Source organism: Eumetopias jubatus, unplaced genomic scaffold (genome assembly GCF_037043125.1).
Source record: "Eumetopias jubatus isolate StellerSeaLion01/CBP00866 unplaced genomic scaffold, mEumJub1_p1.0 scaffold_11, whole genome shotgun sequence".
Classification (NCBI taxonomy): Eukaryota; Metazoa; Chordata; class Mammalia; order Carnivora; family Otariidae; genus Eumetopias; species Eumetopias jubatus.
This window is the reverse complement of record NW_028274817.1, coordinates 36,605,621-36,628,398: the sequence shown is the minus strand read 5'-3', so window position 1 is coordinate 36,628,398 and position 22,778 is coordinate 36,605,621. Positions and strand designations below refer to the sequence as shown.

General features: G+C 53.3%; 1 protein-coding gene across 7 annotated transcripts in view; it reads left to right on the top strand.

The window, feature by feature from the left end:
• TMEM164 (transmembrane protein 164) overlaps window positions 1-21,803 on the top strand; it is a 161,416-nt gene extending 139,613 nt beyond the window's left edge. For all 7 annotated transcript variants that reach the window (XM_088028682.1, XM_088028685.1, XM_088028687.1 and 4 more), the window contains 3 exons: window positions 15,906-16,006; window positions 17,687-17,895; window positions 20,410-21,803. In XM_088028682.1, the coding sequence (XP_087884808.1) occupies window positions 15,906-16,006; window positions 17,687-17,893 (308 nt within the window). In that variant the 3' untranslated portion in view covers window positions 17,894-17,895; window positions 20,410-21,803. The remainder of the gene's footprint in view (window positions 1-15,905; window positions 16,007-17,686; window positions 17,896-20,409) is intronic.
• The last annotated feature ends 975 nt before the right edge of the window (window positions 21,804-22,778 follow it).

Here is a 22,778-nt window from a genome sequence, read left to right as displayed (position 1 = left end):
CCTGCGCAGAGGCGCGGAACATCTGGCTTAAAGTATCCATCCAAGTTTGGATCAATGGTGTTGAAGATCCGGAAAGCGAGGGGTGTTTGGGGTTTGGGACAGAGTTTTGGTAACCCTGCCACCCACTTTCCTCCTTTCCGGTTTCCAGCCAAGGGCGGGTCACTCAAGGAACAATAACAGAATGGGAAACAGAGTGCTTACCTTATTAGGAGCTGAGCAGGCACACCCAGCGCCTCCAGCACAGGGAAGGCTGCTTTGGCAGGCGGGGCTAGAGCCCGCAGTTTTGGTCTGGATACCTACAGGAGCTTTCTGCTCTGGACCCTGACTACCTGAAGTGGCCAGATTTGTACACCGGGCTTGAACTTCTTTCCCACCCAGTCAAAGGAACCGAGGAGCTCGAGAGGAAATTTGAACAGGCCTGGCTGCCGGCCGATGGATGAGACGGTTCTGAGATGTGCCCGTGTCAAAGCGGGACTCACCTCCTTTCAAAGCCCGTTCTGTTGCTTACGAGCTGTGTGACCTTGGCGAAGTGCCTTAACTTCTCTGGGCTTCCTTTTCTTCATCTGTAAAATAGGAATAGTGCCCCTCACTTAGTTCACACGATGTAAATTTGCTCTCTGTATGGTTTCTGTTTGCTAAGGTACCGTGACTCTGCCTACCAGTCTCCTCAAATGTGGTCTGAGCTACTTCTTAGGTTCTGACCCTTAGCAGGCCGCCCCTTGGGGATGAGATAGTGAGGGGGTAGGGAGAAGCGTGGAGCGGCTTGGTACAAGGGAGGGAAGAGGGCCGTCTGCCCGCCTGGGAGTTGAGGGGGCTAGTTGAAGTGATCAGTCATGGGGTCCCAGATGGTAGGACGGAAGAACGAGGAGGGGGTCCATGGGGGTGGGGGGGTGTGGAATCAAGGGATCAGAGGTCACCAGGAGGTGTGCGGGCTCATGCCCAGTAGAGAAGAGGATATGGAATCTGAAACAACGGGGAGGCTGTGGTCAGAGGAATAGAGCTGAGGCGGGGTGGCTGGGGGTGCTCCCTGAAGCCGGTCGTGGGTAGGAGGGTGGAATGGAGGTGCGGATGTGCGGAGTTGAAGAGGTTCAAGAGGCCAGGGCGTTAGGATGTTAGAAGTGGCCCCCGCACGGATGGTGAAGTCACCCAGAGCAATGACGGTAAGCTCAGTGAGACTGATCCGGGAGGAGTCTTGATGGTGACCTGGAGGACGAGGGGAAGGGGGGTGGACCATGGTGACAAAGAGAAGGTGAAGCTTGCAAGAAGGAGACAAGAGTAAGCATCCAGAAGCAGTAACGGGAGGGGGGGATCTTCAACGCCCCTTCTCTCCACGCGAGCTTGCTGCGAGCACGGGAGGAGGAAGAAGAAGAGCCTCCACTCAGAGCAGCCCGAGGGAGAAGCAGTGTTCTGGGGGAGAGCCAGGGCTCCGTAGGGTGAGGAAGCGCCAGGGCCATGCTGTGCGGAGGTGGCAGGTATGGAAGGATTTGCCGATGGCGGGATCAGGTTTCCAGGGGGTCCAGTGGGGTGGTTTGGAGGGAGGTCAGCTGCAGGAAGGGTGGAGGACAGCTCCCACACTACTTTTGGACCCACGGGGCTCGTGACCCAATCCCCTGCTCTGGGAACTCCCTCCCCTTTTCTTCATCCCCGTGGGTTGTTTTGGTTAGGTGGGTGCGGTGGTTCTATTTAGGCAGGGGATCTTAACGTGGGGTCCACGAATAGGAATAAGGGGTCCATTAACTTGGGTGGGAAAAGTTGATGCTCCCCACTGCCTTAAAATCATGGTAGCGGTTCCACTCACTGCTAGAGCTCATTAAATGCCTTACTTAGTAAAGAAACACGCAAGGACTGTGTTATAGATTTTATAGATCTGTTTTTCCTCTCTTGATGACTCCGTTTTAATAACACTAGCTTTTCCTGTAACGCTTTGCCTTTTATGCATTCAAAACCCTGTTCTGGGGAGGGCTTCACTGGTGTCCCACGCCTCCAGGGGATCTGTGCCCCGCTTCCGGAGGATGAAGGAGCCCTGCCTCAAGGCTACTTGGAAACCCCTTTCTCCTTCACTAGAGGGAGCTCTTGTTTCAGAACTGGGGAGCCGGGAACTCCCAGGCTTGACAGGGTAAGAAAGGTATTTTGAAGCACAGGCAGATCAGATGTCCTTTGGAGACATTTCAGGAAACTGGGGTGTAAGAACCCCAAGGTTGATGCAGGCAAGCCACGTGTCTCTGGAGATAAGCTTTAAGCTTGCCTCCTGGAGGATGAGGGTTAGGACACAGCCGGTGTGCTGGTTTCTAGGACCGTTAAAGCAAGAGTACTGTGGCCAGTGAGGGCTTGAAAACTGGCCCCAAGGTCATACTGACCTCAGCCTACCTGTTTCTTCCCCACCCCGCCCATTAGCCCATCCCCCCTCTTGTCTAACTAGCCTTAGGGTGCTGGGAAAGTTCTCTCTCTCTGGCTTCCCACTTCCACTCTGCAGGCCAGGCTAAGGGCAGGAGAAAGGCTTGGGGGCTCAGGCAGATTCTGAAGGCTCCTGCAGTGTCTGTGGGGTGAGGGAAGAGCTGGAGAATTTGAAAAACTGGCCAGGGGCTGAGGCCTATGCGGGGGGATGGATTGGAGAGCTTCCGACGACCGTGGGATTTTCCCCGTGGAAGAGAAAGGAATTGGGGCTCAGGCGTGCTTTGTAGGAGCACAGGATTAAGTCAGGTACTCCCCACTGTAATTGTAGCTGCTTCCAGGAGGCACTGCTTTTCACAGGGGCCCAGATTGGGGCCCCTCTCCTGGATTCAGGTCTCTGGGGCGGGGCCCAGGCATCTTGATTTTCTACAAGTTCTCGAGGACAGGGGTTCTCACAGGATGGTCCCCAGACCAGCAGCAGCAGCTGCCTAACTGGGGAACTTGTTAGGAATACAGATTCTCAGGTTCCTGACTCTAGGTCCCACCCCAGACCCATTGAATCAGAAACTCTGGGGTGGCACCCAGAAAGCTCCCTTGTACCAGGCCCTCCAAAGGGGTTCTGATGCCAGCTGAAGTCTGAGCACCACTCCCCTTAGGGATTCTGATACAGGCTGAAGGTTAGGCCTCATTGCCTCAAATGGTCCAAGAGTCGCCCCCCGCTTGCTGACACTAACCGCATAAGGTGTTCGAGGCGCCAGGGCATGTTATGGGTTTAAATACCACTTTTCTGTAGAGCATCTCCATGTTCCTTTGGCTTTTCTATTCCTCCAATGCTCCTGCGAGGTAGAGGGGGCCTGACATTTCCCTGCAAGTGGGGCAGTGCTGCTTAGAGGGGTTTCGATCCACGCACATAGATGAGAGTGGACGCTGGGACCTGGGTCTCTGGACTCCAGGGCTGAAGCTGCTAGGCCAGGTCTATCTGTTAGATTCTTTGCCAGCTCAGAGCCCTCACTCCGTGGGCTGTTGGCAGTGGGCTGGCTGGGATCCTCAGAAATGAAGGGGGAGGTCTTTATGTTGCCTTTAGCCAGAGGCGGCGTGGCCCAGTCAGCCCCCACTTAGGCACTTTGAAGGTGAAACCTGGCCTGAGTGGGCTCTCTGGCCCCTCAGGATAGGAGGTCGGCAAGATGGACCTTCCACCTGGACCTCTACCTCAGGACAGCCTCTTGTACGTTAAACAGACCAGAAGGCACAGGTCATTTGGTCAGATGCCTGGATGAAGGGGAACCTGACTTGGGCCTGTGCCCAATGGCAAGAATGGGAAATCCCACATCCGTGGCCATCTTGGGATCATGCCCTGGGCGGCACAGGCTTGCAAAAGCTCGAAATGGAGGCTTCTCATGTAGAGCGCACATAAAGGTTCGGGATGGCATTGTTGTTGGGAACTAAACTAGTTGTTCTCTTCCCTGTTCCCAAGCCTGCACCTTCTCTCACATTCCCTATCCCATTGAGTGGTACCACCATCCACTCATCACCCGGGCCAGAAATCTGCAGATAATCACTGGCCCTTCACTCCCCTTCTCCTCCACATCCAGTCGGTGACCAAATGCTATCAATTCGACCTCCTGATCATTTCTCAAATTCATTCCCTGTACTCCTCCTTTGGTTCAGACTGGATCATCCCTGACTTGTTCAATTTGCAACAGCCTCAACACTGGTGTCCCTGCCTCTAGCCTTGCTCTTCTTCAGTCAGCAGTCGGACTGCAAGCTCTGCCCCTTGCCTCGAAGTTTGGTCTGCGGGCCAGCAGCACCTGGGAGCCAGTTAGAAATGCAGACTCTAGGTCCCCACCCCAGACATACTGCACCTACCCTTTACCAAGATCTCAAGGTGATTTGTAAAGTCCAAAATATCTAACGTGGCAAACAGAATTCATAAACTGACTCCCATCTCCTCCTGCATGATAGTTCAATGATACTGAACTGCAGAAAGTTCTCGAACATACTGGGCTGCTCACTTCATTCTTCCTGCAAATATTTATCGAACCCCTACTTTGCATCCGGCACTTGCTGGGGATAAAGCAGTGAGCAAAACAGATACATATTATCCTTGCTTTCACGGAGTTTACATTCTTGTGGAAAGAGACAGTAAAGAAACAAGCGAAGTGTATAGTATGTCAGATCATGTTAAGTGCCACAGAGGAAGAGGTAAAGCGGAGTAAGGGGTACAGGGATGCTGAATGGTTGGGGAGGCTGCAGTTTTAAATGAGGTAGCCTCATTTAAAGGGAAGGTCTCACTGAGAATGTGACATTTGAGTAAAGGCTTGTAGGTGAGGGACTGAGCCATTGGGTACCTGGAGGAGGAATATGCCAAGAAGAGCAAAGAAGTGTACAGGCCCCAACACGGGAGTGTTTCTAGAATATTCCAGCAACAGCAACTAGGTCGCTGTGTCTAGAGCCATGCGAAGGAAGGGGTTACCTTGTAGGAGATGAGGTCAGGGAGGTGCTATACATGAGGGGGCAGATCATATAGAAGGCCTCACAGACCATAGGAAGGACTTGGCATTTTAGTCTTAGGGAGATGGGCGGCCATTGGATGGTTTTGAGCCGAGGACTTCCATGATCCGAATGAATTATAAAGGGCTCACCCAGTTGCTCTGCTGAAATTCGACCATAGGGGGACAGGGGTAGAAGCAGGGAGACCGGTAAGTGATGTGTGTAATAACTCAGGCAGGAGACGCTAGTGGCTGGGGTACTGACAGGAGAGCCAGAGAGGAGTCATTGGATTCTGGGTACATGCTGAAGGTGCAGCCAGCAGGATTTGCTGATGGATCAGATGTAGGGTGTTCTCGAGAGGAGGAGGGGTCAAGGATGACTCTCGAAGGTTTATGACCTGAGTAACTTAGATGGAAGACCATTGATTGAGATCAGAAAGACTAGGAGGAGGGATTTGTGCTTGTTTATTGCTTTTTTTTTTTTCCCCCCTGCGGGTGGTGGGGGTTGCTACGGGGTGGAAGTAGCAAACATCCCCAAACGTAGGGGCTTAAAACAAAGACTTATTGGACTACACCAAACTAAAAAGCTACTGCACACTGAAGGCAACCATCAACAAAATGAAAAGGCAGCCTACTGAATGGGAGCAGGGATTTGCAAATGACATATCTGCTAAGGGGTTAGTATCCAAGATGTATAAAGAACTTACACAGCTAACCACCAAAAGACCAAATAATCCAATTAAAAATGGGCAGAAGACCTGAATAGACATTTTTTCCAAAGAAGACTCCAGATGGCCAACGGACACATGAAAAGGTGCTCAGTATCACCCATCATCAGGGAAATGCAAATCTGAGCCACAGTGAGATACCACCTTGCACCTCTCAGAATGGCTGGTATCAAAAAGACAAGAAGCAGCAAGTGTTGGCGAGGATGTGGAGGAAAGGTGACCCTCCTACACTGCTGGTGGGAATGCGGACGGGTACAGCCGCTCTGGAAAACAGTACGGGGGTTCGTCCAAACATTAAATAGAAATACTGTACACTCCAGTAATCCTGCTCCTGGGTATCTGTCTGAGGAAACTGAAAACACTAATTGGAAAAGATCTATGCACTCCTATGTTTATTGCGGCATTGTTGACAATAGCCAAGGTATGGAAGTGACCCGAGTGTCCATCAGTAGATGAATAGATAAAGAAGATGTGACACACACACACACACACACACACACACACACACACAGTGGGATATTACTCAGCCATAAGAAAAGGAGACCTTGCCACTTGTGACAACATGGATGGACCTAGAGGGTATTTTGCTAAGTGAAGTAAGCAAAAAAAAAAAAAAATGATAACTACCATATGATTCCATTTATATGTAGAATCTAAAAAACAAAGCAGTTGAACAAACAAAAACAGAAACAGACTCCTAGATACAGAGAACAGACTGGTGGTTGCCAGAGGGAAAGGGGTTGGGGGGCTGGGCAAAATTGGTGAAGGGGATTAAGAGGTACCCCAAAAAACCCCAGCGATGTCCTATTTTTCACAACTGTGTGGGATGACTGGGTCATTCGTTGTTACGGACCGAATGTTTGTGCCCCTGCCCCTGCAAGTTCTTATGTTGAAATGCTAACTCCCAGTGTGATTGTATTTGGATGTAGAGCCTTTGGGTGGTAATTGGGGTTCAATTAGGTCATGAGGGTGGGGGCCTCATGAATGGGATTGGCGCCCTTAGAGGGAGAGGCCAGAGAGCTCCCTAGCCCCTCCTACCTTGTGAGGCTACAGCAGAAAGATGGCCGTCCTATGAATCAGGAAGTGGGCTCTCCCCAGACAGGAATCTGCCTGCACACTTGATCTTAGACCTTATAGCTTTCAGAACTGTGAAGAAAGAAACGTCTGTTGTTTAAGCCACCCAGTCTATGGTATTTTGTTATGGCGGCCCTAGCTGCCTAAGATCGTTTTCTACTGGTCTTGCCTGGGCTCTCACCTGGAGCAGTTGGGACAGCTGGGCCTCTCTGTACGCATGGGCCTTTCATGGCGTGGGGGTCTCAGGGCAGCAGTCCAAGAGGGCACACTCCAAGGCACAGGAGCTTATCAAGCCTCCGATGGCATCTTTTTTGATGATATCCCGTGGATCGAAGCAAGTTGCATGGCTGAGCCACGTGGGTCACGTGGCCCGATCAGTGTGGGAGAGGAATACATAAGGGGTGTGGATACTGGGAGGGTGCGACTCACTGGGAGCCAGTACGGTAATCGCCTGCCATAGGAGCCAAGGTCTAAAGTTGGGTTTAAGAACATGAGATGCCCATTTAGGTATCCCAGTGCAGCTATGGTGCAGGCTATGAGATGTGTGAGCCTGGAGTTCAGGGCAGAGGTCCAGGCTGAGATGTGCATGTTGGAGTCATTGGCACATAGATCGTATTCAAGCCATGAGATTGGTTGAAACCACCCAGGGAATGAAAGTGTATGGGGAAGAGAAAACCTCTGAGTTCTGCAGCCTGACCTCCTATCCTTTAGAGGTCGGGGAGAGGGGGAGGAGCTGCAAGAGGGGATGGAGAAGAAGCAGGCCCGTGGAGCAGGAGGAGAACAAAGAGAGAACAGTATCCCGGAAGCCAGGCAAAGAATGTTTCCGGAAGGGTGCAGAAGATGAAGCCTGAGAATCGATGATTGGATTCAGCAGTGGAAAGGTTATTTGTGACCTTGCAGGGAGCTGTTTTTGGTGGAGTGGGTGGGGGGGGGGGTGTAGTCGCAGAAGCCAAATTAGAGCAGGTTAAGAGAGGATGGGAGGAGAGGAATTGTGGGCAGGGAGTATGGACAAGTGTTGTCCAAAAAAAAAAAAAAAAAAAAGATGTGAGCCACGTACATAATTTCTAATGTTCTAGTAGCCGCACTCGGAAAAAGTAAAAGAAACTGGTGCCATTAATTTTAATAACATCTCTTCTATCTTATTTAACCCAGTATATCCAACACCTTCTCATTCCAGTGTAACCAGCATAAAATCATTATGAGGATATTTTACTTCCTTTGAAATCCAGTGTGTATTTTACACCCACGGCTCATGTCAGTTCATGCTAGCCACCTCTCGAGGGCTCAGTAGCCACACGTGGCCAGTATAAGCTACCATATTGGATGATCCAAGCATAAAGAAATCTTTCAAGGAGTTTTGCTCTAAAGAGGGGCCAAGGATCGAGGGGGAAGCGAGGTCAGGTGTTTGCAGTGGCTGGAGCGGTACCGAGTAGGTGAAAGGGGACAGAATCTGGATACAAAGGGAAGGCTGGCCTTGGCCGGGGTCCTGGGCAGGTCACCCATGGCAACGGTGAAGGCAGAGCACATTGGCCACCGATGCAGGTACGTGGTTAGAGGCAATCATGAGAGCTTTGAAAAAAAAATCTTTAAGATTTTTGTATTTGAGAGAGAGACAGAGTGAGTGAGAGAGAGAGAACAGGAGCAGGGGGAGGGGCAGAGGGAGAAAGCAGACTCCCTGTTGAGCAGGGAGCCTGATGTGGGGCTTGATCCCAGGACCCCGGGATCATGACCTGAGCTGAAGGCAGATGCCTAACCGACTGAGCCACCCAGGCGCCCCAGCTTTGGAAGTTTTTTTGCCTGATCCTTTTTTTTTCTCAGTGAAGTAGGAGGCAAGGTCATCATCTGAGAGTGAGGACGGGATAGACCTATTGGAGGTTTGAGAAGAGAGGAGGCCATATTAAGTTGTTGCCTGAGAGAGTGAGTGGAGAGGGAAGATGTACTGTGATTGCCTGGCAACACGAAGGATGCACTTGAGGTCTGTGATCACAAATCTGAAGTGAGAACAGTCAGCACTGTTGTTTTTCCCCAGACACATTCAGCTGTGTGGGTGCAAGCAAGGAAGAGGAGCAGATTGGAATTGAACCAGGGCTGGGTTGTTGGGTTTTGTTTTGTTTTTTCCCCAAGATGAGTACAATCATGAGAGGCTGTGGAGTCAAAGGTGTATGCCAGGGATCATTAGAATAACGGCCATGGAATCTAAGGAAGGAAGTGGGAGCCGTGAGGGACAGCAAGAAGATGGTAGGACCCACCGATCCCAGATTCCGGCCGGGTCAAAGTGTCGGGGTCAGGGTGAGAGTGTAAGCCGGAAAGAGAGAAGTGGTGGTTGAAGAGGGAATATTTGATCTAGGGGGGGTTGCAGATATTCACAGGTCTGAGGTCTCAGGCATAACCACGGGAGCGAGTGGCTGAGGTACCATAGAGGACAAGGTCGTTGAGGAGCGGGGCGCCAAGGAACTGAGAGACGGGGAGACTAGAAGGTTCATCCAGGCATGTGTTGAAATTATCAAGAAATAGCACAGGGTTGGTTTTGGAGAGAGGGGTACCGAGCCTGGTACTAACACCCTGAAGGGATGTTGAGGGCCATGACCTATTTGTCTGTAGACAACCATAAAAGGGAAGAGTAGTAGGGTGGTACTGGATGGTGGTTGTAGGGTTTCAGGGAGAAAGGAGGGCCAGTGGTCTGGGAGCAGCAATGCAAAGAAAGAAGTTACCTACTCTACTTACATGGGCCAAAGGAGAAAAACCAGTGAGACTCCTTTCAAAGGCCAGAGGGGAAGCAGGCTCCTCATGGGCAGAGGTAGGTGGGTGAGGGCCAAAGGACGAAGGGGACATTCAGAGAAGGGGCTGAAATATTGGGAATTTGGGTAATGATTCCTCTGTGACTTTGCAGATCCTGTTCCCTTTCCCTGGAATTCCCTTCCTTGTACACCTGAAAAAACCTCTCTTCAGCTTTTACCACCTAGCTCCTGCACCACTATTTTCCCGAAATTGCTGTAGCCGAGAGTATGTGGCCAGCATGTCACCAAAGCCAGGGGCAGTATTGTCTCTGCCTCTGTAGAGAAGTGTGCTCCCAGTGGAATTTTCGTTGATGGTGGGAATGTTCTACTTCTGCCCTGCCCCGTAGGGTAGCCACTAGCCACATGTGGTCATTGAGCCCTTTGAAATGCGGCTGGCGCAGCCGAGGAATCAAATTTCTAATATTATCTCATTTTAATCCCTTTACGTGTAAATTGTCACATGTGGCTGGCAGGCTCATCTTGTCTTCCATCCTGTCTTCTTGGGCAGGCGGGTTCTCTTTCTTCTGTCAACGATCAGTGCTTTAATCTCGTTCCGTGGACTCTTCCTCATTGAGTCTATACCCCAAGCTCTGTGTCCAGGCCATTTCTCTCCTGAGCTCTCCAGGTGGACACCCCATAGGCATTCAGTGTCAGCGTGCTCCCCATGGAAGTCCTCTCTCCCCTAACTCAACTCAGTTGCTGAAGTCACAGACTTGGGAGCCGTCCTAGCTGCTTCCCTAGCTGTCTCCGTGTCCAGAGCAGGCTGACTAGCCCGAATGGAAATCTGACCGTGCTCTCCCCTGTGTAAGACCTCCCAGTGGCATCTCATCGTGTGCAGGATCAGGGCCAAGTTCCTGGCCATGGCGAATGAGGTTCTTCATGACCTGACCCCGGTCTCTCCAGCTTCATCTCCTCACACCCGTTTCCCTCCCACTTTATGCTCCAGTGACACAGACCTGCTTGAGAGGACATGCAAACAGTGTGCCATGTCATGCCTCCCCACCTCCTGGCAGGCTGTACCCACTGCACGGAGTACCCTTTCCCTCCTGCGCGCTCCGACCCCAGCTCCTCCTTGTGCTTCTTCAGAACCCCCCTTAGTTGTCATCTCCAGCTGCTCCTCCCCCGTGTCCCCCTTACTTACCTGCTTACACCACTCTTTCATTTTTAAAAGATTTTATTTATTTACTCGAGAGAGAGAGGGCGTGAGTCGGGGGAGGCACAGAGGGAGAGGGGCAAGCAGGCTCCACGCTCAGCACGGAGCCCGACGCGGGGCTTGATCCCAGGACCCTGAGATCAAGACCTGAGCCGAAATCAAGAGTCGGACGTGTAACCGACTAAGCCACCCAGGCGCCTCCCCTCATCGTTCGCTCTTAAGTGCCAGACAGTTGTCAGGGGTGGGGACTGTCTTTGCCCCCTTCTCCCCACCACCCAGCATGGGGTCTGGTGCCCAGTACTGGATGAAGTGAATGAGTTCAAGGGAGCAGGACAAAGACCGGGGAACGGGATGCCACCCTGCCCGGCCTCGTCTTCTTGATGTAAGTCCTTCCTGGGTGGGATTATGGGACGGGAGAAAAGGCCCCTGGAGGCCTCTGGGGATCTGTCTTTGCTGCTGCTGCTGGTGCAGGTGACTTCTTTTCCAGCACGTGTGACGCTTCCTTCTGGCAGAAATCGATTTCAGAAAAAGCTATTATCTTGGCTCCCCCCACCCCCACCTTTAGAGATGAAACGCTTCTATCCTCCTGGGATACACGACGCTAGCAGAAAAATGTCACATTTCTTTCTTAAAGTAGAAAAAAAGTTTTATGTGTTTAATTTTTCCAAAAGTGCTTAAGTTTCTCTTTTCCTTTAGAAGAAAACTGGTTTTTCACTCGGATTATCCCAAGGGCCACATTCAGGTATATGGAAAAATAAAAAGGAATAATGCCCATTTACGTACAATTTGCATATATCTATGTAGAGAGGATCATTTATTCTCAGGGTGCTTGCTTGCTTTCTGATTTTTTTTTTTTTTTAGTTTCAGAGAAATTGAATCTTTGATTATCTGTACAGTGAAAAGAACCAACAACAGTGAAAAGGCAGTAGAAACCACAGGCAACCTCCCCCCCCCCACACACACACCCCCTTCACAGAGAAGATCCCTTCTTTGCAAGAGCCCCTGGCTTCTCCCAGTCTTTTCGGAGATTTGGGATGGCTGTGGTTTCGCCATGATAAAAATAGCAGCCGCCCGCTGTGTGCCAGGCAAGCTGCTCTATTTACTTTTCTGTATCTCTTATTCCACTCAGCAGCCCCGAGAGGTGGGTGTTACCTCCAGTCTTCATACGGGAAACGGTCGGAGAGGGGCAGCACCATCTGCCCCAGGTACCCCCATAAGCAGTGGCAGAGGCGGGCTTCCCACGCAAGGCTGTCCGCCCCCCAGCCCTTTGCGTTAAACCGCCAGGCTCTGTTTTCCATCCGTGGCATGTTGTCTGGTGTTCCGCCTTCGACACTTGCCATTACCAGCCAGGGACTTTTCCTCACACGCTCATGGTTTGCTTGTCATTTGAATGGCAGTTGCACAATATCGAGGTGCCAGAGTTCACCTTATCTCCCCATTTGGTTTGTTTCCCGGTCCTCGGTGTTACAGGTGGTGCGGGTATAAATATCTTTGTGCAAATAAAGGATGGTCTGTTGGGTTCTTTAGGTATTCGACGCAAATCCTCAAAGTAGGATTGCCAGGCCAAAGGGTTTGATAGAGTTTGATGATTCTCTGGAAGGTCTGTGCTGTTTGATCGCTCACGCCGTGGTGAGTTTTGGGAGTGCCTACTGTGTACCAGGTGCTGGAGGTAAAGGGATTCTGAAACGGCCCCTCATTCATAGAACCGACAGTCTGGCGTGGGGAGCATGGGGCAACCCAGAGTGGTTGTAGTAAAGTGGGGGTTGGGGCAGGGGGCACTGAGAACGTGGACCCCTGGCCATGTCTGAGTGTGCCTCTCCCCCATCACATGCGGGCAGGGACTGCGGGGCAGGGGAGGAGCATGATAAGGAGAGGGGCTGCCCAGCAGTCCGGGCCTCATCCCAGCTTTCCCCAGGTCTGTGGCTGAGCTACCTCGAGGCTGGCCGCCCCCTCCCGTCCCTTGGCTGCAGTGGCCGCCTGGCCCACGAGACCCGTCACTGCTGCCCAGCTGCCACTAGGGGGAGCCAAGCAGAGGACGGGGCCGGGGGCAGGGCGGGGGTTGGGGGGGTGGGAGGGGGCTAGCTCCAGCCTTGAGAGGCGTGAGCAGGAGCCTGAGCACCTGCTGGTCCTCCAGGTCCCCTCTTCCCCTTAATACCCCCAGCAGCCAGGGGAACAATACGGTGCCCGATTCCCATTCATTCGGCAGACAGGAAGGTGCGCAAAGTGTAAGTGCACAGCTCAGTGGCTTTTCACAAACCAAGCGCTGTGCCAGATGCTAGGGACCCAGAAACGAATCCGACAGGGTGTCCCCCCCCCCCCCACCAGGTGCTCTGGTCTAGACAGGTAGACAGACAAGGAAAGAGACTGTACGACTTGGTGTGGTGGTGGTCTGGACAAGTGGCAACAGGGGCACTGAGCAGCAAGAGGCCTGGCAGCGTCTAAGAGCCCAGCGCCCTGCTCTGACTTTGGCGGTTCCACTACCCATCTCCCGGCCTTCCGTGTCTCCATCTCTAACCCGGAGGAATGAGTCTGATGCCTTCCAAGGGCCTTCTGATTCACAGGTGCTGTGAGCCCGGCTCTCGTGCCCATAGCAAGCCTGAGCGTCTCCCCCAGAAGACCCGCCTGACTTCAGTCACCCCACCTCACTCCTTCTCCCTGCCACACCCCACCCCCCGCCCATGGTGTTCCTTGGGGTTCCGCCTCTGACCTTCCTTTCCCAGTCTGCATGTGCCCCTGTGACTTTAGTGGCCGTCGGGTGCTGCTGACACCTACATCTCCGTTGAGTGTGTGATGTGACTTAAGTCAGGTCATCTCATCTACCCAACAACCTTATGAAGTAGGCAGTGGCACCCCATTTTATAGATGAGTGAAACTGAGTGAGACATGTCCGCCTGGATATTCTGCAGACGCCTCGATTTCAACATGTCTGAAATCGGCTTCATCGCCTCCCTGCCTTCTGCCCCAATCTGCCTTCTCCCCTCTTCTCCATCACAATCAATGGCACCATCAACCCAATGAGGCCCAAGCTAGAGGCCTTTCTAGATTTGTCTGTCCTCACCCTTCCTCCCCAGCATCCATCCCTCACATCCTGGGGAGATTTTCTTCCACTTTTCTCCAGCCCTACCTCTATGACCTTTGAGGGCCGTCCATCCCCTACTTCTCTGGGTTCTTGCAGCAGCCTCCTATCCACCCTCCTGCCTCGACATTCTCTGCCTCCGGTCCTTCCCCCACACCAGCCAGCAGGCCCTTTCTCAAGCACATGTCTGATCACATCACTTTCCTGCTGCTTCCTGTGGCTCCGCAGCAGAGCTCCGAGCTGGCCGTCCACAGGCTGAAATCCATTCGAGAAGACGTGTTTTGTTTGGTCCGTTGAGCATTCTTAAAACATTTTGAATTATTTGCCAACATTTAAAAATCAGGAAATTCAACACAAAATTCATATTTCTGGCTCCTCTTGCAAAACTGAAAAAAAACTGGCAACTCTGGGAACACGTCCCAGCAGGGCAGTGGTTGGATGGAGCTGAGTGGTGGTTGCCATCTTTAGAAGGGGCACGGGCTTTCCACTTGGCCAGTCCCCAGCATCCTTAGTGTCTCTTAGTCTCTGGTCTCTCTCCTCTCCCAGTTGCCTACCTGAGACTTGTGGCGTTGGGGCTCATGGCCCTGCAGGTATGGGCTGAAGCCCAAACCAGCCCTCAACTCAACCAACGTCCGAGTCTGACTCCTGCTCACCACCCCACCACCCCCTCCCCTGTGGCCCCAGCTCTTACCCATGGTTCTCTGAATTGCCTTGCGCCCGGGAGCTCATGTCTGCATGTCTGCCTTTGTGTGAGCTGCTGGTTCTGGAACACCTGGGCCCCTGGTTAAGTCCCATTGGTCCTTCAGGACTGCTCTGTGCCCCCTCTACGGAGAAGCAGTCCTTGTTCCTAGGTCTTCCCCCCACCCCCGCCTCCAGCTGAGTTCTGTCCTCGCATGGTAATGGGGCACAGCGCACAGGCCTCTCACCATGGTACTGGGTTCTCATTGTCCATTGGCGTGTCTGCCTCCCCCCGGCAGGCTGGGAGTCTGGGATTGCAGGGAGCCTGTCTTCTTCATCTTCCTGAATACCCCAACAGTTAGCACGGAGCTTGGAGACACAATAGATGCCTGATAACTGGTGAATGAATGGATGAATCAGTGAAAGACCGACTTGGGAAAATACTACTCCAGGATGTAACGTTGCCACCTACTTGCTTGGGATGGAGAGTTCCAGCTTCGTTTCATTCTGGAGCATCCCCCCCAAGCCCCCATTTGGAGTGACACCCCCACAGCATCCGATAAGCCGTACCCCTGCTCTGCAAGCTCTGGAATGCATCCAAGCCTCCTGGGAGGGTAGTTCCTAGTGACGCTGGTGGGGGGTGGGGGGAAGACATCATTCTTGCTGTTCCAGGGGGGAGGGAGTTGTGTAACGGTCGGGAAATGGCATAGCCATTGGATACGGCACATTCTGTAGTTATCCGAAGCATGATAATGATGTGCTCATGATAGCATCTCACACCCATTGAACACTCACATTGTACCCAATCCTACACTGCGAGCCCTCAGTACATTATTCCCGTCATTCCTTGCCACAATTCTAAGAAGTAGGTAGGTCTGGTATCTTCGTTTCACAGATAGGAAAGCTGAGACTTAGGGAGTTTCCACAACTTTTCCAGGACCACACAGCCCGGACATGGTAGAATCTAGATTCGAACCCAAATCTGTGGGCCATGAAAGTGAACCTTCCCAACCACCGTGCCACACTCCCTCAAAGACATCTCTCTTTAGAAACATGAGGGAAAGATGAAAATAAATGTGAAAGTGAAGGGTGCAGATTATATATACTGTTAGACTCCAATTAGTAATTAAGAAGAAAAAAAAAAAAAAACAAACCAACTCCTGAGGCATAGGGAACATAGCCGGCGCATAACACCCACAAGTTAGCAGCGTCGTGTGTGGGGAGTAGAATGCCCAGGATGTGTTGTTCTTCGTTTTCTCCATCTCGTTTCGACTCCTATAACATTTTCTAAATTTCCTCTAACGAGCATGCATTCCTTTCATCATTAAAAAAAAAAAAAAATCCCCCCTCTGTAACGGCCTCGGCAGTGTGTGGCAGAACAGAGGATGGAAAGGGGGCTGGCTGGAGTGCCAGTGCGTCTGTGGGCCGGTCTTCTAAGTAGAGAGAGGGGGCAATCCACTGGCGCAGCTGCGGCCTTGGCACCTGTACCCTCAAGGGGCAAAGGAGAAGTGAGTCTCACCGTCTCCCCTTTTCCTCCAGGTGCTTACACCCCAGAGCCCCTCAGCAGTTTCCGGTGGGCCCTTCTCTCAACTGGCCTCATGTTCTTTTACCACTTCAGCGTCTTGCAGATCCTGGGCCTGGTAAGTTTGGTTCGATCCCCTTCGATCCCCCTCTGTGCGGGGTTCTCCATAAATCTTGATAATCCTGGTTGGCGCTGGCGTATCGTTTTGTTTTGAAAATACAAGATGCCAAAGGCCAGGATGTCAGATTGTTGTGTCTGGGTTTGCTGATTTATGCTCCATGGTCTGGGCCTCTCCAAAGGGTTTTCGGAAGCCTTCAGTGTTGACCGTTTCTTTCATTCCTGGGGAGGCAAGGATGCCCTTCGCTCATGACCACCCAGGTCGAAAACCCTGTGGGGGGGAAGGCAGGACCTTGACCCTGGCCTGGGCCTGGAGAGGAGGCTTCCGACCTTGGGTCCATTCTGGGCCAACTCTCAGGCCCTGAGCTGTGTGGCCAGTGGAGGTGCCGTGTCGGGGGGGACTCCCGTGGCATTCTGCGGTGTTCAGACCCGCCCGGAGCATGGATGATGGCTGGACTCCGTAGTTGAGTTATCCAGAGCCCAACATTGCTGAGCGCATGGGTGTCTATATCGGTGGCAAAGCAAAGGAGGAAGAACTCAGGGCTGCAGGGGGTGGGGGGGGTCAGGAGACCCAAGGTCAAGGCCTGGCTCTGCCACTGTTCTGGCTGAGTCACCTCACCGTCGAGGGCAGAGAGCTGTCCACCCCTCTGTGACATGGAACCAAACCCCCAGCCTCCCCGAGAGGTGGTGAGGACTTGTCTCTAACGTGGATGGGCTGGAAGGGCTTTGGAAGACAGGTGCTGCGGCCGTCCTCAGGGCAGGAGCGGCAGGTCTGGTTTTGTGTGTGAGCAGCATGAATGTAGCTTCGGCCGCGTGGAGCCTCATGGGGCCTGGCCGGACTAAGGCACATGACTGAGGTCACCAGTGGCTCGGGAGGAGCAGTCCCTCTCTCTTCCCCACCTTGGCGTACTGCTCTGCTCTGGTTTGCCTAGGGGACAGTTTTAGCTCTTTGCCAGTGGTGTGAATGCTCCCGCACTCGAGGATGACTTTCACACCTTACTCTGAGTGCTCTCCACTGGGACTGCTTGATTCCGGAGGGGTCCGTGTCCTCATGTCACCATACATACCATGCTCAGTCCCACCTGCAGGCCTGGGCCAGGCCGCGCCTCCTACAAGGAAGGCCCCACTCACTCCATTCCTCGCCATGACCTCCATCCATCCTTCATGAGTCCATTCAGGGTGCCACTTACTTCGTGAAATCTTCTGTGAGGACTCGGTGGCCATTCTGTACCCTCCTCCGATCTCATGGCGGGGGAGACCTGGTGAGCATCGTCTGGTTTGAGGTCAGATGTGGTTTCCCAACCAACTCGGTTGGTTGCCAGGTATACGTGGAGGCAGGGACCATGTTGTTGACTGTTCTGTCATCCCCTGACGCCTCTCCGGGGACTAGGCACATGGTAGATGCTTAGGAATGACGGCAGGCTCTGGACCCAACCGGAAGGCAAGACTGAGCAACACCAGACAGCTTTTCCAATGGATGGCCTCCCCAGTCACTTGCCCAGGGCTCTAGCCTTGACCCACTCCCCAAAACCCTAGGGCAGAGAAATCCCATCATGAACAGGTGGGGATTGGTCAATCCCTCCTTGTCTAGTCCCCCACTAGGTAGAGATGGCTGAACTGGCAGAAGCCAGAGAAAGCCTCAGGATGGTGAACGCTCACTCTACCTCCCTTGTCCCTGCAGGTCACCGAAGTGAATTTGAACAACATGCTGTGTCCGGCCATCTCAGACCCATTCTACGGCCCCTGGTATCGCATCTGGGCCTCGGGACACCAGACTCTCATGACCATGACCCACGGGAAGCTGGTCATCCTGTTCTCATACATGGCTGGGCCCTTGTGTAAATATCTGCTGGATTTGCTCCGGCTTCCAGCCAAGAAAATAGACTGAAGGTGCTTGTCTTTTTTTTTTTTTTTTTTTTTTTCCCTCCCCGAGGAAGCAAGTCCTGACTTGACTTGGAGAACACCCAGTTCTTGATGAAATCATGGGGAGAGGGCAGTAGGATGTTTGGTGTATTTCTTTTTTCTTCTCTTCTCTGTCCCTTTCTTCCACCACGCTTCCTTCCCCAGCCCTCCCCCCCCAGGATATCTCCTGGAGCCTGGGGGGGTGGGGGGTACCATGCCGAGGGCTGGATTCTTCCTCCTCCCCTTTGGCTCTTCCTTCCTGCCCCTAGTGGCCTTACATGGGCGACGGTAGTCAGTGGTTTTCACTCTGCTTGTTGGTGCTTTAAGGACAGCTGGTTGAGAGGACGGGAAGCAACAAGTGGCAGTTCTCTTGGCACTGAAGTGATGAGGTTGGGTTGGGTGTCATTTCTCCACTGCCAGGGACCTCCAGGCTTACGCTGGGGTCCCCCTTTTGTCTCCAGCAGAGCCCCCACCATAATGGGACCGAGGCCTTGTTTCTATACCAGCGGCAAGCCAAGAGCCAAGGGATTTCCCAGCTCCTGGCCAAAATAGAACCTGCCAGAGTCTTCCCACTGGTGTCCCATGACTCAAAGCAAGCAGCCAACCAGCCACTCCCTCCAAAATGCTGCCTGCGGTGGGAGGTGGGGGCGCTCCCTGGCCCCAGGGCAAGATTCCGTTGAGGGGGATGGAGAGCTGTTGCGATGGCAGATCCAAAGTGAACAAGTGGAAAATAGCCACCACTCTTTACTAGGCAGGACCTTGGGTACATTCTGCCCAAGAGAGCCAAGAAGTGACCCAGATCCTGATCAGAAGTGAGTGTTAGAAATTCATCAACAGAAGCGGTAACTTGAGAAAACTGTGATTTGAATCATATGCTCCATTTTAGTTGAATGTTTGATAGGAGATGCCATTTTAATCTTGAGTGCCCCTCAATGTTTCTCTCTCTCTCTCTCTCTGTAAAAGGCAGCTTCAGGGAAGGATGAGCTGGGGTTGGTTTTTTTGCTTTTTTTTTTTTTTTTTTAATTCATTTGCTCCCCTGTTTTTGTATGTTTGAATTCGGAGAATCCTTGTGTCAGGGGCCTGTCTCTGCAGGAGCTCCTATCCATCCGTTCTGTGCTTTCACAGGCTATGTCAGCATCCTGGGTTGGGGGAAGAAGATACAGACCCCGCTGGTGTTGTTACCCTAGGGGGCCACGTATCATCACCACAGCCAGATTCCATGCCGAATTGTTTCGCATGGGGGCATCACACCCTCCTCCACCCTCCACCAAGCCCACCCCCAAAGCCCATGTCTGGGTTGCAAAGGAGGTGCCAAGAAATCAGGTCCCTGTGGGTGCAGGTTTAAGCGCTTCAAGAGGAAGACCTTTTTGTCCAAAGACTTGAGCTCAGTCACGCAGGGACTTCAAGGAGGGAACCAGTGGCAGGGCACTTGCTGAGTCCTTGTGGACTCTAACTAAGAACAAGTTTGCCTAAGAACAGAAAAGGTGGTTCAGTGACTTCCTCTGATGGCCCCACCCCACCCCTGTATTATAGTAGACCTAGACTGAGCTTCAGTGACTCAGTGGTCGGACGTACAGAAAGCAGCAGGATGCAGGAGAGTCTCCTGGAGCAAGGTGAGGCCCAGGAAGCAGCCGCGGGAGGGACCGCCCCTCTGCAGAGGCCTGCTGGCGCGGAGATGGTCAGTTCCCAGGACGTGGTGGGGGAGCCCGACGGAGAAGAGTCAGAGTACTCTGACTCCCCATGAGCTCCTCGTGACCCATACCCTTCATTTTCAGCGCCCCCCCCAACCCCCGAGGGCTTGGCCAAGTTTGTCTCAGTGCCTCTTACCGTCGGGGTGTCCTCCAGAAGGGCCCCTCTTGAGCAACTGGATCCACCCTGCCCGCCATAGGGATGGCCAATAAGAAAATGCCCAAGGCCTCAGTGCCCCTTGGTCCTTTACCAAAAGAGAGATTGGAAGGAGGTCACAGGAGGAGCCCCTGGAGGCATGTCCTGTCCCCTTCCAGGACACGGAGTCTCCATAGGCAGATGGTGTGTGGCTCTGGGGGTGGGGTGGGCGGGGAGCAGCCTGGGTGGGGCAGATGCTCAGCGCTGGGGTGGTGCAGTGACTCTGCAGACTCGCCCTTCCTCCCTGTCTCTGTGGCACGGCACAGGTGGCCAGTCAGCGCGGGCTTTCCGGCAGCCGCATGCTTCTAGAAGCTCGCCTTTACCCTGGTTATATAGCTCAGTGCCCCATTCTGGCTGATCCTCACTGCTGCTTGGAAGGAAAGAAGAAAGGGAAAGCCACGTGCCCGGCCAGGCCAGAGGCAGCTCCACCTGTCAGGGGAAGAGGGAGGTGGAGGTGAGCCGTAGGGCCAGGGGGCGCTCAGAAACATACAGGTGGAGGGAAGAGAGAGTGAGCCCAGTCCATAGGTCGCATGGGGACCCGCAGCCTGTGTTCGAGGTATGGGGGTGCGGCAAGCACCTGACATGGTCTGCACCTCTTACCTTGGGCTTTCCTGGCAGGACCAAGGAGGTTCCGCAGCCACCTTGGCCAACGTTCCAGATGCCATTTGGCAGGACATGGGAGCTCACCGTGTGTGTGTCTGAGAGCGTTCAGAGAAGAGGACAGTTTCTTTTCAAACAGCCCCAGGAAGGGAAATGAGTGCTTCTCCAGCCCCTTGGGTAGCCTCTGCCAAGGATCTGGGCCAACGCGAAGGGTCTGCTTTGCTGGCCAGCTTGCGGCAGCAGTTCAGAATAGCCGAGGTGATCATGCCTGCTTCCGGCCCCATCCCTCTTCCCAGTATTGGGTTCTGTACAACCAAAGATGGTCCGGCCCCCATCTTCTTCCCGGAGGCCCAGGGACACGTTCGTCTGTCCGTGCAGAGGGCGGTCGGGTTTAGTGGGACAGTCCGCTTACTTTGCCGTCTGCCACCTCCAGCCTAGCCTCTGTTAGGGCTCTCCTCTCTGTGCTCCTTGCTAATTCAGTGTTTTGTGGAGTGGGCACAGCTCCCCACCAACAGCAAATTGTCCATCTGTCTCCATGCACTGGTGTTGGGGCCTGGTGGGCGCCCCCCCAGGCTGAGTTGGGCAGCTCCGGGGCGGGGGGGGGGTACCAGAAAGCCGTTCCTCCCCCTCCCTGGAATTGTAGCCGTTGATCCAGAGTCCTCTGTCCTCTTTGGGAGACTGAAGGGGAGGTGGAGGAGAACCTTCTTCTTCTGTATATAGAGTGAGCCAGTCCGTGCTCAGGAAAACCTGATGGCTTGTTGTTGCCGCTGTTACTTTTTTTTTTTTTTTTTTTTGTACACTGGTTTGCTCCTCGTGGCACGGAACAAAACAAAGCAAAAGTCGTCTCAAGCAAAGCTGTTGTTTTTGGAAACTTGCTTTCTTTCAGTGTGAGTTTTGTACTATAAAGAATTCTTCATTTATATCGATGTTACTGTGGTAGAGAGAATAAGATGGTCTTATTTTTGCCAGGGAATTGGCAAATGCCTCTGGCCCGCCCCCCCCGCCCCCCGTTCCCCATCCCCAGGTGGATTTGCTGTGTACTAGGCAGACCCCTCCCTGGCACTCCGCACCCAGGGGCCCCCTTTAGAACCAGTCTTCGTAAGCCCCTTATATTTTTGCCAAGCTGGTGTGCTCGCTGCCGCCTACCACCCCCCCAAACCGGTTTGCTCACCTCCCGGGGCATTTTGTAATGCGTTTTCTCTGTTTTGTAAAAACCTTTTGATTGTACCAAAATGGTTTCTGCAGTCACCTTTGGAAATAAATGGTCATTAATTTGTGTACCTAGCATCCTAGAATTTTAGTCTTAGGTGTTTCTGTGGTTGAAGATCCCCGAATGATAAAGGACCCCTCACCACGGGACTTAACTGTTACAATGTTTTCTTCATTTACCCTTATTAAAAGATTTATGAGAACCTAGGCGTCTTGGCCTTCCTTCCCCGAATCCTCTTGGAAGTCCCTCTGCTTTGAAAAGTAGCCAAAAGGACCATTCGCGCCCCCCACCCGGTGGCGGACCACCAAAGGGCAGCTCTGGCCTGGGAGCCCCATGGCCGGAAATTCCCATACACACTGCCTGCTTCCACTGGGGACATAGGGCTTTTGCTCTTGGCGGGGGCTGTCTTCTGGGGACATCCGCTGGCTTCACTGAGCACCCCCTCCAGGTGCGCTGGGCCAGGCTATCAATGAGCCAGGGCCCTGCAATCTCGGGACCACAGAACCGCTAGCTGGGGCCAAGCAATGTCCCCCGGTTCTCCACCTGTAGAACGATAGCTACATCCGTGTGCCCGGCATGGCGCTAAATCCCTCCACACACATGCCCTCCTGTGATCCCCACAGCCGCACGCCAAACTGGCTGGTAACGCTGTTCCCTGTGGACGTGGGTGGGCAGACACCGAGAGAGCAGGCTCTGAGCTAAAGGAGACGCTGGGACGCCAGGCCAGTCGTGTTAGACTCCACAGCCCATGTGCTTTGTGTTCTCCTGGGACGCCGCTGCCCGTCGGGGAGGGCCGCGATTATCCGGCAGACCCCTGCCTGGGGGCCCCCAGCCCGGAGAGGAGGGCGAGCAGAGCCAGGCAGGGGTGTGGAAGGCAAGCGAGAGGAAGGGGAACCCCACGAATGTGCGAAGCAGAGGAGCCAAACCCACCTGGTGACCCCGGGGAGCCCCAGAGTAGAGCTGAAAGGCACAGGAGTAAAGGGGAGCAGGGACGCAAGGCAGGCAAGAGCTGGCCCGGGGGCCAGGACAGAAAGATGGGTCACATGGTCTTTCTACGCATCTCCCTCTTCAGAAAGGGCTGAACGGCCGGGACCGAGGCCATGGCCTTCTCTGCCCTGGGCCGGTGCATCCGCCCCCTGCTCGCCGTCTCGGCTCCAGTCCTGGCCCCCTACTGCCG